Genomic DNA, 13,925 nt, shown 5'->3' on the forward strand with positions numbered 1-13,925 from the left:
TCTGGTTTAGAAGAATTACCTGGGATTCTCCTTTATTCAAATTATTTTAGCCAATTATTCAGCTAGATACAAAACAACCAAGTGTGATGCTAATAGAAAAAGGAGTCCTACCATGAAATACATGAACTGCACACATAGGAAGGACTTATCCTATCTGTACAGAAAGAATGGGGTTGTCCTTTTAAATGAGGTATACAGAAATCTCTATCAATAGGGAATTTTTGTCTTTCATAAACACCAATACTGGGTAGTTGAGTGGAATTAGCATTGTGCTGTGTAAAGTACAGTATACTGCTTGTTAGTGCATAAACTTCTGGACTCTTGCAACACTGAAGATCTCAGGGTTTAAGCTAAGGGGAAAAAATTAGTTTTCACATGCACATATGGTGAAAGTGGGAACAGTATCAAAATCTCTACCATCCTTCAAAAAGAGAAAACAAGTCTCTTCAGACGCACCGGAAAGTCCAGTAACCTTAGTTCCGCAGTTTTACAAAGAATTTTCGGAAAATATAGTAGCGGAAAACTACTTCTGCCAAAATACACTGACATGTGAGTTCCTCAGGATGCCATTAAATCATATCACTACATTACCTTCTGCTTTTGTGTAGATTGAGATGTTTCCATTTACTAAGCCAGCAAACAAGTATTGAGACCTATATGTTAAGCTCATAACAGTTGATTTTTCAGGAGTGAAGAAGTGCTGAAGTCGAATTTTCTTTGAGCCTTGGCAACTTTTGTAAATAGAAATGCTATAAAAAGAAGCAAGAAAAAACAGACCTGTGACATTATGCTTTATGCAGTTCTTAATAGAATATGCAAATGAGAGGTTTAGAATAAAATATTGGGGGGGGGGGAAGATTTTCTCCTTTATTCTTGACACTCCAGAATGTCTATGTAGATAATTTGCAATTACTTAACATTGACATATGACAACACTTTCATATTACCTTGTCTGAAGAAACATTTATTCAATGAAGAGGCATAACAGAAATTCTGCTCAAAGTCTTCATTATGAGTCTATCCAAAATATTTATTAATTAGAAAAAAATATGTATTACCTGGAGAACTAGGGACAACAAAAACTCGCTACCAGATGTCAATTATACTTAAAATTTACACCATTCCTACTGGTTATTACCATGGGTATGTTAGGAATATTGTTAAATCTGGAATTAATTGCACTAATTTCTGGAAACATGGCATTTTCCTTGGACAATTTTGTTCTTCTCTTAGACTGGTTAGAAATATCTTCCAAAATAACATGTAGTTACGCAGTTATGCTCTCACTAGCTATAACCAGATTTCTTTGGTTACAGACCTAAAAGTTCAGAAAATGTAGCCTTGTTCTTCAGTATAAATCAAGTGATGAGTCAGTAGGCCATCAGTTCAAATAGAGTAAAATTCATGTCAATACTAAACAGTAATATTATCCATTCGCATGGCAAATCCTGCATAATATCACAGCGTAGAAGGTTAATGGATTCCTCTTTGCCATTCTGAAAGTTTTCCAATACCTGAAGATTATGTTGTAACATTAAAAAAGTAATATTTATATTTTTAAGATATGATGCAGAATTAATTAATCCTCTTTCATCAGAGAGATGCATTGCTTTAATTTTAAATACTACACGGTGTATTTTAAAATAATGTAGAGTGTATTTTTCCTTGATTTAAGTGGAAAGACTACGTTGAGGTCACTGGGATAACACATGGATACTTCTTAAAAAAGCAAATATTTTCTTGGAATTGACCCTGAGATTAGCTCAGTTGGTTAGAGCATGGTGTTGATAACACCAAGGTTGCAGGTTCAATCCCCACACTAGCCATTCACATAAGAGTTGGACTTGGTGATCCTCGTGTGTCCCTTCCAACTCAGAATATTCGCTGTCTGTGAAATGTATCACAACTTTGCTATAGAATAGTAAACCTAGTGAATAAATCATACGCATTACACCAAAAACAAGAATCACCTTCCTTCTTCCATGCCAAGGCAAATAGTAGGCACATTAGAAGTTGTTGCAAGAACATTTTCAGAGTCTAAAGCTTTGTTTTGCTCTTTCAGCTTCTCCTCCTCTGGTATGTAGACCATGCAGAGAATCCGTGATTCCACATTGAAGCACTCAATAACCTTGGGGCTGGAGCTTTGAAATGAGACTATTGCAATCTGGCCCATCTGATTAGTACAACTGCCAATCTGAATTGGAAAAAGGAAAATAAAAAGAAATATACCAAGACTGAGCTGTCTCCAGGAAGATCAGCATTTACAAGCAGGAATGACTGGAATGTTAACTGAAGAGTGTATCTCAAGTTGTATATGTGAATATGAATTTTCATGCATTAAGACGTAAGAAAATAATTCAGCACAAATACAAGAGATGTCAAAACATTATGTACGCAAAATTGCCTTATACACTCACAAAACCAGTTCTTTATTTTTTGAAAGTAGGAATAATATTATGGCCTATTCTGATGTCTGACTCAAAAGTATATACTTTATGTAATGCAATTACAATAAGTATCTGTGTAATACATTATTTTAATAACAGGTGTTCTAAGTTATTTCAGGTTCTCTTAAATGCATTACCTCAGGTAATGCATCTGAGGCTTGTCCTTTGCACCATAACAGGTCTACAAAGACCTGTGCCAACAGAAAGAGGGATTATATAATATAATCCCTTTTGTAAACTTGCTGATACAGGATCTTAAATTTCAATCTGATCCAGAAATAAGTATCATTAACATGTACACAAATTTGTATATTTTAGAGATTAGAGAGAAGTAAAAAAACCAAACCAAAACAAAGAAACCCTACTCAAACAGAAGTAAATGTTTCTATGTAGTAACACTTTATGTTTGTAAAAAATGAAAAAGCACAGGAAACAGAAAGAAAGGATATTTTGTGGCAGTAGAAAGTTTTAATTGGTATATATTTACAAATAGCAAAGACAAAGAAATTATATGGGTCACCTTGAAAAAGATCACCAACAAAAGCTATTTCTAACTTTTAATTCACAAGACTAGCCTAAAATTTCAGTACTATAGTAATAAGAAAAGTTCCTGAAATCATTAGTCTGCTTTTTTAAAAAAAACCCAAAACCATATTGACTACCTCACGTTGTCTGCTGGGATATCTGTATATTTGGGGTCATAACAATCTGCTAGAGTAATTTTTTTCCTATGTACAGGTTTAAACAGATTATTAATGGCTAAAACATTCTTAAAATATGAAAACAGACAGTAGGACAGCATGAGCTCATATGGGTTTTAGCAGCCCTCATTATAAATTAGCACATAACTCCCTCATGAATGTGCTCAGCTGTCTGGAATTTGTTCTGTGCTGCACTAACAAATCACACACACGTAACTGACTGCCTACAGAGAACAGCAAGATCACATGGACAAATTACTAGCTATCCTTTATAGAAGTCTATCTTTAAACAAACAAAGAAAAAAAAACCTAGTTTTTTTTTCAGATCTCTATGTCACAAAAAAAGTCACAAAAAGCAACGGAGAAAAACAGGAGACAACCCTTCAGCTTTTAAAGATTATGCTTACCCAAAGAAAGCCATGTTCCATGGCACAGGAATCTGACTCTGTTTCTCCAGAGAGGTATGGCTCCGGATTATAAGCTGCACATTCAACCTTCAAAGAGAAGAAAAGAGAGCTGTTACCACACTAGAAAGATATGCCTGTTTCTGTCTATTTTAGGTTGCAATTAACTAAAATGTTTAAAGATATCAAAAAATCCCAAAAGGCAGGGAATCACTTTAGTCCATCCAGCTTCCCATGGGCAGGGTCAGCTGCATCGGTATTGTTCCCGACATATTCCTTATCTACTCTTAAAGACATTCGAAGCCAAAGACTACAAACTCTCCAGCTGATCTGCTCAAATGCTTCATGATTTTTATTAAGTTTTTCCAAATACCCAACCTAACGTCATCCTTGTTATAATCATTAGCCTGTTATTTCTCATCTCAGCCACCAGGTACTTCTTTTTCTGCAATGTCCTTTTACACATAAGGCTTTTATATGTCATGATCTTGTCTGAGACTCTTCTTCATTAGGCTAAATTAACATTATCACTTAAACAATTAATTATTTTTTTACAAATAGTTGGTTTTTTATATTCTTGTTTTTAAAATTATTATCATCACTTCTCGAACTGGCAGCTCTCCAGTAGATGTATCAGCCTCGTATATCTAAGAGCACAGAACTTTCTCATCTGAACATGCCATTCTAGCAGAGCTGTGAGCAGCACTACACCTCTTCCGAAGCCTGTTTCTACAAATCCCATTGATTGATTGTGCTTTGTAACAGTATTACATTCCTAACCAATCCTTAGCTTGCTGGTCTATTAAAATGACTTTAACAGACCCTTCCACTCAAACACCTCTTCAATCTGTACTTGTGAAGCTCTTAATTTCTCCCTGAATATACCATGTGTCTGTCTGCTGACTGTCAGCCCTTTTATTTTTTTTTTCCTCTCAGATTATTTCTCCAGGTGCTTTACTCATTTTAAATGCTAATGCTATCTTCCATAATACCCTTACTCCATCCCAACTTCATGTCATCACATTACTGTCAGTAAATTAATAACCATACTCATGATTTTATCATGCAGACCATTAAAAAAACCCTGAAAGCTACACCAGACTCAAGATCTATGTTTAAGTCCATCCCAACTCTGCAGATTATTCAAGCATCAAGGATCTGAAGAAGACATTTTTATGACCAGTCATGAATTTCTAATTTCCCTAATATCCATGGCAGAGTTCCCTAATGCTTAGTGAAACAATTCAAAATATATAAATTTGTAACTGTTTATGTAATCAAAAGGTTTCTAATGAGCTGGGATACGACATTTTTACACAAGGTTCTCTATAATTCCCACTAATGTTCTCACCTCGGACATCGCTGTGATTATATTGCAGTACGAGAAACAACTTGGTTAGTATGAACTTAAGACAACTTCACCATAACTTGCAACATCACTTCTCAACAGTGAATAATAAAAAAAAAAAAAAAGAAAGAAAGAAGCAGGCAAAAGTCAAGAGTTTTAAATTCCAAGTTTACTTAATTTTCCAAAGCGCAAAGAATTTCACGAATCTCCCTTTAGTCAGCAGGCTTCAGGTGATTAGCCTGAGTAAAAAGTGATTATCCTTACTAAAAACAATGTAATTTTTTCACCAACACAATTCACTATACAGATAAAAGACTGAAATCAACAGATGAGAAAAATAAAAAAAAAAATAGAGCTATCCATGCCAGTCTTGACATGTCTCATTTAACACATGCTGAAGCTATCTACTCATAGTGGTGACTTACAGTAGCTGTGACAATGAAATACATCCCTAGTGAAAATCAAGACAGCCTGCATGCTGTGTATTTCCAGGCTGCTTGTTGCATCTCTGTCCCTTTGCATCTTAGTCAAAACTGATGATATTTTTTCATAGTTAAAGCCTGCTAGTTTAGCTCTCAATCTTAACAGAAGCCTGGTGTGTAAACTTGCTCTGATGAGAGAAGTTTTTACAAGCTCCTTACACCACTGGGCAGCCTGAGCAGCAGAGAGCGAGCTATCAAGGAGGATTAGCCAAGGAAAGGGTCTCTTTCCAGCCCAAGACCTGGCCTGACACCCTAACAAACCACCAGTAGTACTTAAATCATATTTTCTACTAATATCAAGGACTTGGAAGAACAAGACATGACCAGCTGGGCTTACACCCACATTATCTTTAGGAGGTGCAAAACCAGCAAAGTTGACCCAGAGCTCAGGCAAATGCTGTCACACTCTCCTGAGGTACCAAGGCAAAGACCATCACCCAACTGTACAGGCAACAGACTCCTCCTTCTTTTCAAAACAAAGATCCTGTTCTAACTTGATTACAGAAGTCAAGCATGGCCCTTCATGGCTTCTGGCATGGATCTCCAGGACTTACAAATGCTTAAGCTCTAAGGAAACACATACATTTTAGGTTTCTGAAAAAAAATTAGCTGATTAGTCACCAATGGTGACTTTATAAAGTATTCAATATAGAAAAAACTAACTGTTTAATAAGACAAGAATGACTATGGTTGTGTGAGAAATTAGAGAGTTTCAGTAGTCTAAACCACAGCTCTGCTCTGAAAACCAGTATCATAGGAATGGCTTAACACTATTATACATTTCAACTGCAACTAGCAACTATTCTCCCCCAACATCCAGGCCTGTATACTCACAGTTGGAGTGAAGCTGCCAGCTGTACTTCCCTCCTGTAGGCTGCCCTACAGGGAGGGCATGCAGACTTACCTCTTTAAGCAGTGTCCATGCAATGATGTTAATTTAATATTGGGATTCTGGCCATACATACCCAATTTTATTTCCATTAGTGTCTTTGCATAAGCCTAACTGACTGATGGTCAATAAGAAATCCTGTTGATACACAGGAAAAAAACAGTATCCAGTACCCTTCCCTTCCATCTATTTGCCTGGACATGCTGTACTTATTTTCCTAATTAAAGTCAGTGGTCGGTATGACTTCAAACTGAAGTATTACTCTAGGAAGTCAACTATTAAGACAATTTCTGTATCATTGTTCAGAACAGAACTACATTTTTTATACGATCCCACAAAATATAATTTTAAAAACTATTTTAAAACTATTGTTCTCTGTGCACTAATGTAAATCAGAAATTTGAGGAGGATTCAACAGTTACACCAGTAAAGGACAGCTATCATGGAGATCAGATTCCTGCACTTTATAAACTTTAGGATACTTCCAAGCCCCCAACACACATTTGGAAAACTCAAGACGAATTAAAAATTCCCAGCAGTTCTGTTTACACTGAGTGATGAGCTTACATCTGAAAGTCAATGTCACACTATATAAAAGTAATCACGATGTTCCTCAGTGCCTCAAAGATTGCAGTATTCCTCTGGACCCTCTTGGATCTTTCACTGCTACTGGTCTTGCACCAAGGTAGTAACTCAAGAGAACTAGTAGCTGTATTTACTATATGGTATTCTTTAGCAGTTATATCACACAAAAAAGCAATTGTAATTTCATATACAAATACTGTTCACCTTAAATTCCTGTTGCTTGGCCATCATCACTGGCATATGTCTAACAAGGAGAGGATGTTTCTCTTTTTTTATTTGATTTCCATCATCTTCTACGCAGAACCAACCTAATAGGTTATCTTCCACTGCAATGGGAAGAACAAACAACAAACATCCTGCAATACTTTCACTGAATAATCATTTTCAACTTTCCACAGGAACAGAAAAGAACTCTCTTAGGACTCGTCAATACTGGTCAGGCTGTTCTTATGCTATATATGCTTAAATGACAACATAAAACTATGACCAAAAATTCCATTGAGTAGATTACATACATACTGATTATGCAAAAAAAAAAAAAAAAAGAACACCTTACATTAGCAAAATGGTAGTTTCTTAATGATCTTGTCAATTGGTTATTGAAAGAGAAAAAGACACATCAAACTTCTTCTTAGACTCTAGAAAATTTGTTTGGCAAATAGCATTTCTCTGCCTGTGTAAGAGCACCAACCAGCATGGTGCTAAGAACACCAAGGTTGTGGGTTTGATCTCTGTATGGGTCATTCACTTAAGAGTTGGACTTGATGATCCTTGTGGCTCTCTTCCAACTCAGAATATTCTGTAACTCCTCTCTACCATTTATCATAATTGTAAGGATCCTCCTCCTGGAATGATGGAGACATCCGTTCTCTCTTCTTTTTTGTTATTTTGCCTGCCTTCAGTGAGACACCATAAAAGCACTCTATTTTAATGGTACGCTGGTGAAACTTGCTTTGTAGCAAGTTAATGTTTTTGAATTTAGACATTCAAAATGCCAGGTATCTTTGAAAACCTATAGCCCTGTGTAAACAGGGGAGATTAATAACATCACAGGACAGCACATTTTTTACTGCTCCCACTAAGATCAGGTCTGTTGGTGTGAAAACTACAGTGTTATGTTAAAAAAAAAAAAAAGAAAAAGAAAAACTGAACAAAAAACCAATTCCCTCACAAAAAGTTGAGTTTTACATATCCAGCTATAGAAATTTTGCATTAATAAAACTACACCCATAAGTTTATAACGCACTTAAAAAGCTAAACAAATCAACCCAACAGACTTAACTGACAATTCCTAGAATTATTCCTAGCTAGAATAATTCTGAGCTAAAACTGAGAAATTTGAACCTGAAGTTCAAAGTATAAAAAGTTCATAAGATCCTAAGAAATATGTTTATAGTCAAATAACTTCCTCACCTGTCTGTCCTGTAGTCTATCTCTTTCTTTTCGATTTAAATGTAACAATTAGTAATGATCACCAGACCTCAATGAAATACTTTGCTTCATAATGAAGGCCTCATCTTATCTATTATGTTATTATTTTATAGTGATACACAATAACTACTGTTTACTGTACTGTTTTAAAATATCTGCAGACAAATTTTCACCAAAAAAAATAATCTTTTAAAAATAAAAATAAAAAAATTAGACTATACATTTAGAGCTATTTTAACTTGATAGGAAATTTGAGTAACTAAAAATTACCAAGGGCCAGTTTAGCCATTTGTAAATTGTTGATCCAAGCCTGTTTGATGGCAGGGGTAAATGTATTGAATACAGCTGTAAAGAAAGTTGGCCTCCCAGACCTGCAATTAAAAAAAAAAAAAAAGCCACCAAATGCATTTATTATGAGATACAGCCAAGTCTAGAAATGTTGAGCATGATGAAATTTCATTATTTTCTAATACTTAGACAAAGACACAGTTCTGATATAAGCATATAGGCTTTGATACACTATACATCCATTTTTCTACTCTTTACATGAAACAATATGAGAGGAACACCCTCCCTGGCAAAGGAATACAAAAGTGGCTGCTGTCTGTTAGCTGTCACTGCCACGGTTCCTCTTTTGCTTCTTGCATCTGGAATGCTGAGTTGAGGAACAGGAGAAAAACTGCTCTGGAACATTCAAGCTCCCAATATCATGGCATAAGAGCAAAAGTCAGGGGCTAACTACAGAGACAAAAGAGAGGGAAGAGCTAGTACATCTATGCCTAATACATAAGCCCATTTAGAAAATTTCATAATCATGATTTCTACTGACTTGTCCTGTTTTCCTGGAAGTTGCAGCTGAATTCTACAGCGATCTGCTGCTCTGATTTCATCTTCTTTTTTCAAAATCAGTTTTTGTAAACCTGAGGTCCAGTCATGGGCTACAGATTGGTTTAAGTTCTGCAAAATTAGAAAAGCTAAGATTCAACACCAGCCTACTAGTCTATTTCCAACAGGCTAGATAAGGTGATCTCTGCATATAACAAAATTCCTGGCACCTGGGCTTCAATGAGTCCACATTCTAATCATGGATAATTTACCCATATTTGTAAACATATTTCAAAAATATCTGTAAAACTTTTGCTAACATATTTTATCTGATGACTTAATATCACATTGCTCAGTTTGATGATACACAAATGACATTCCCAAGCATTCACCAGATTAAAAAATGTAAATTTGCATCAGGTGTACCTACAAGCCTTTTACTTATTCCAGAATCCTCAAATTCTGCTTCTAAAGAAAATCTCATGAAAACATGTACAAATCATACTGACAATGGTTTTGTTCGTATCTTTGAGCCAAAATGTTTACAGACCCATCATGAAAGCAGTCTGTGTGGTCTAAATATCTGTTTAAGTTTCTTCAACAATGACCTACTGCAAGCTGAGTGTTCTGTCACAGAGGGTAAAAGCACACCTGAGTGCCACTTTAAGCATCAAGACTAACAAGTACACAAAAGTACACACATGTTCCTAAGGTAGAATTGTATGAAAATTTAAATGTTTTTCAAAAATAGAGAAGCTGACCTCATTCCTCAACTTGTCATTGTAATTATCTTACACATCTCTATCTGAAAACACTGGCTTAATTTTAAGTTTTCAAAATCTAGTTGGCTCTGACTGGCAGAAGGGTTTTGTATATGTTAATGGGTGAATGTCTTATGGTACCTGTGGTATACATATTCCCAATTATGGAGACAAAATTCACCTTCAAATAATTCTGAAGCTTTGTCCAAAAACAGTGTTTCCACAAACTTCCTTCAGATTACATATTTTCACAAAATGCTATATTTTATTTAATGCCTTGACTCTGAAGCCAAGATATTCCAAGAGAAATTCAGCTTTTGCATATTCATACACCCATATCCATATTTACAACCTGTGGTAGCAGGTAGGAGTTAAAAATTGTGTGTGAGCATACATAAAATATCTAAAACAGACAAAAAAGGAATTTTTATAAGTGTCAAGACTGTGGACAACTCATTCTGAAATGTGGTGTTAAGTACTATATTTGTTTGCCAGAATACAAGCTAAATCAAAGGGTTGTGAACAAAGCCAAAGCAAAATACTTTCAAAATTCCCCTAAAAATCCTTTTTGTGATTTACACTCAGTTTTAAGGAGTTTCCCGAAAGCCAGAATTATGAGCTTGGATGGGCATCAAGAGCTTCCTCCAAACAACCATCGTCCTACTGCCTTGTCTAACAGCAAGAACACAATTTCTTAACATAAAAACGTAATTCTGTTTCCATATAAGCTTATCAGCTACTGAACAAATGCAAACATTTGTATTATCCACCTACATTTAAAAACAATAAAGAAAAACAAGATTAGAAGGATGGGTGTAATCTATTTACAATACTAAACAGTTAACAGTAAATGCATTACCAGAGGTAAAAATTATTCCGCTCTTTGCAGAGAGGACTAAAGAATGTCTCGCACAGATCCTAGGGAGAGACAATTATGCTACTTTACAACAGGAACAGACTTGAAAGATAAATCCAGCTTTGTTTATTACCTGATAGTTTCCTTTAAGGCTGCTTATTAATTGACTAATTTGACCAACTACATTCAAGTCATGTAAAAGGTTCTGCAGATCATGGTACAGTTGCCCTGGTCCCATATAGAGCTTGTCTAAAATGAATAAAAACATAAGGTTATAAATAATAAAAAGATGCAATTCTCAGTTGAAGGAGGAAAGCGTGACAAAGATAATAGTGACATATATTATGTCTGAAAATCAGTGGTTTATTTGTACATATATCATCATTATTTCACTTTGCTGCTCTAGCTACTTCTAATATTCCTGCAGACAGATAATTGTGAAATGCATCCCAGGAAATTATAGGCAGTAGTTAGCGTCACATATTAGCTTTGCACATACAGGCCTTACCACTGGCATTTCATTTTAGCTCACCTTATCATTGCCTCTTTATCTACAATTAAGATTCAAGCTTGTTCGTCTAGTATGACAGGGAGCATTCTGTGCAGTTTTAATACCACACACTAGATCTGTAACAAATATCAAAGCTTCACTGGCCCCAAAACTTCTCACTGACATGGAAGTTTTGCTTAGCAGCAAACAACAGACTTGCTGTAACACACTAATTTAAACATCTTTCCTGGAGGTTGTTTTTTGGTTACATGACAACACGTAAAATACATTTGTAGCTATCCCTATGCTGGTTTAAAGCTCAAAATTTGCTTAATCGATTGTGAGACAGTTCTGAATCATATGTCCATATCCTAACTCTAACACAAGCCTGCAATTTCACTGAACAACTTGAATTTTATTACAATTACAGTTAAATCAAAAAAGGATCTGCACTGAGATCAGCAGCAGAAATATTTTGCTGTAATCATCAATAAGAACATAAGATCATAAGGTAACACTAACTAAGAAAAATACACTGATTAGTAGGATAAGGTGTCTATCTAAATGCACAAAGCTTGCAGAACCCTGATAATATACTCTGACTCCCAGACATGATATTAGGAGCAGAATGGCTGTGTAATTCTTATGGAAACAACACTCACTCTCCCATTAAAAAAACCCACCCTGTCCCATACAGAGTCAGCACGTTTCCCTTTGGCTGAATGACAGGAAAAGGGCTGAATTATCTTTACAGGAAACTCCTGCAGATTATTTAGCTCACGCAGTGTAGTATCCAAACTATGGATCCTTCATCCTTACTACAGCTTTGGAAGCTAGTCTGTGGGCAGCAAATGCCCCTGAAGCAGAGGGATTTCAGCTGTATGTTGGCAAGAACACAACCTAAACACAGGGCCAGCTACTGGCTCTGCACATGGATCAGGAGCACGGGTGTGAGCTGTGCCACCTGGCCTGGCTGCCAACCCACACACCCACTGGCACCTCCCTTCCCTCAGTCTGCTACAGGGACCAGTGTACAAACCAAAACGTGTCAAACCAAGCACAAAGCTGTCAAATTAGCCTAAGTCAGAATAAACACAAAAAATAAACATATATGAAACAATTCTACTTAAACCATTAGTATATTTTCAGCTATTTTGTATTTGGAGAGATCATACTGGCAGAGGCCATGACTGGATGTTTTGCTTTAACACAATTCACTATATTAAGCTGGGAGTCTGCCTTTAATCTTGAAAAGCATAAAATTTCCAAGCTTAAATAAAATATTAATGTCTACTTTATTTCTGAATTCTGCATTTCACTGCAGGAAAATGCAACATAAACCTGAGATATTATACATTCCCAAAAAATTTCAAATTACTGTCTTGCCTTTAAATCTTCTGGTAAATTGAATCAATGAAAGGATTTCTGTGCATTGCACTTGAGCACCAAACAGGGGAATGACTGCACTTACTATTGTTTACCCATCCAGACAATAAAATGCAACTTTCATCCATCCTTCCTTTCCTGTTCTGAATGTTAATTAAAAGAACAATCTAGCCTTTCTTACCCTAAAAACCAAATCAGTCCATAAGAAAAGATAATTACATTTATTGTACACAATGAAAAGAAATTACTGCAAAGTAGATCTAAGAGGAAGAATTTTGAGATTATGCTCAGTAGAGTACAAACACTTTTCTGGAACTGCAGACTCTCTATTTTCATTAAGCTGTATTTTCACTTTCTTCAGTCCAAACACTTGAAATATCAGCAACTGAAAGATGTAAACACTTCTCTCCTTGCATCTCTCTTCTAGTTTAATTTTTTCTTAGTAATGTCTACAATAACTGTAAACTAATGTCTACAACAGCTGTTATGCACCAGAATTGCTAGTTCCTAGACACATCAAATTGTTGATTTTGATGGGGCTACTTGCAAAGAAAGGAGCAGGTCAGTGTTAACAGAAATCTGGTGAAACCTAGACAGAAGCCATCATAATGTGTCTGGCACTGCAAAGAACACAAGTGAAATAATTCTTGCTTCAAATTTCTGTAACAAAAAGATAACTTCTGCAAAACAAAATTTATACTGATTATAAATAATTGTCAGTTTATTAACTTTTTGGCAGAAGTCCAGTCACTTAACTGTAATTTGTAAACTCCACTACCAAACAAAACAAACAGCTGCACTGAAAAAAAGGTAGTACAAATATTTCTGAAATTTCGCCTTATGGGTTTGAACCAAGAGAAAATTTACAACTATCAGGCTGTGAAAAGCTGCAAGTTTATGAGGCTTCACTTGTATAGGATGGATATTTTCACTCAAGTGAATTACATTATTCTAAAGTTTTAAAAGCCAGGGTCATTCTTTGACGCTTGATAAAGACAGTTACCAGCCATTTTGTTTATTATTGTCTGGAGAATAGACATTAGTGCAACATAAACACGCAGCACTCAGGCAAGTCTTAGATGTTGGAGGACTTTATGCCATAGTCTTCAACTGAGGTCATAAAGCAAGCTTTAACTGCTTGCAAAGATGAACTTGCCCTGTGCAGTATATACATCTACTGTGCCTGAAAAGAGCTGTCCTCTGTAATCCTCTTCCTGGAACTTCAAATAGTCTTACGAATATTCTTGTTCCAGCCTTGGGAATAAGGTATAAATCTTGAATTTCATTCAGCAATTGTCACCTCAGTCTATTTTTTCTGCA

The 13,925-nt window shown here is 35.6% G+C and overlaps 1 protein-coding gene across 3 annotated transcripts in view; it reads right to left on the reverse strand.

The window, feature by feature from the left end:
• The window catches only part of ARHGEF10 (Rho guanine nucleotide exchange factor 10), a 111,578-nt gene that overhangs the window by 27,217 nt on the left and 70,436 nt on the right, over positions 1-13,925 (reverse strand). For all 3 annotated transcript variants that reach the window (XM_027744782.2, XM_027744781.2, XM_027744778.2), the window contains 7 exons: positions 10,863-10,978; positions 9,117-9,244; positions 8,558-8,658; positions 7,061-7,182; positions 3,556-3,642; positions 1,971-2,194; positions 592-749 (listed from right to left, as the gene is read on the reverse strand). In XM_027744782.2, the coding sequence (XP_027600583.1) occupies positions 592-749; positions 1,971-2,194; positions 3,556-3,642; positions 7,061-7,182; positions 8,558-8,658; positions 9,117-9,244; positions 10,863-10,978 (936 nt within the window). The remainder of the gene's footprint in view (positions 1-591; positions 750-1,970; positions 2,195-3,555; positions 3,643-7,060; positions 7,183-8,557; positions 8,659-9,116; positions 9,245-10,862; positions 10,979-13,925) is intronic.

Source organism: Pipra filicauda, unplaced genomic scaffold (assembly GCF_003945595.2).
Source record: "Pipra filicauda isolate LSUMZ 115617 unplaced genomic scaffold, ASM394559v2 scaffold41_size5083284_pilon, whole genome shotgun sequence".
Lineage (NCBI taxonomy): Eukaryota > Metazoa > Chordata > Aves > Passeriformes > Pipridae > Pipra > Pipra filicauda.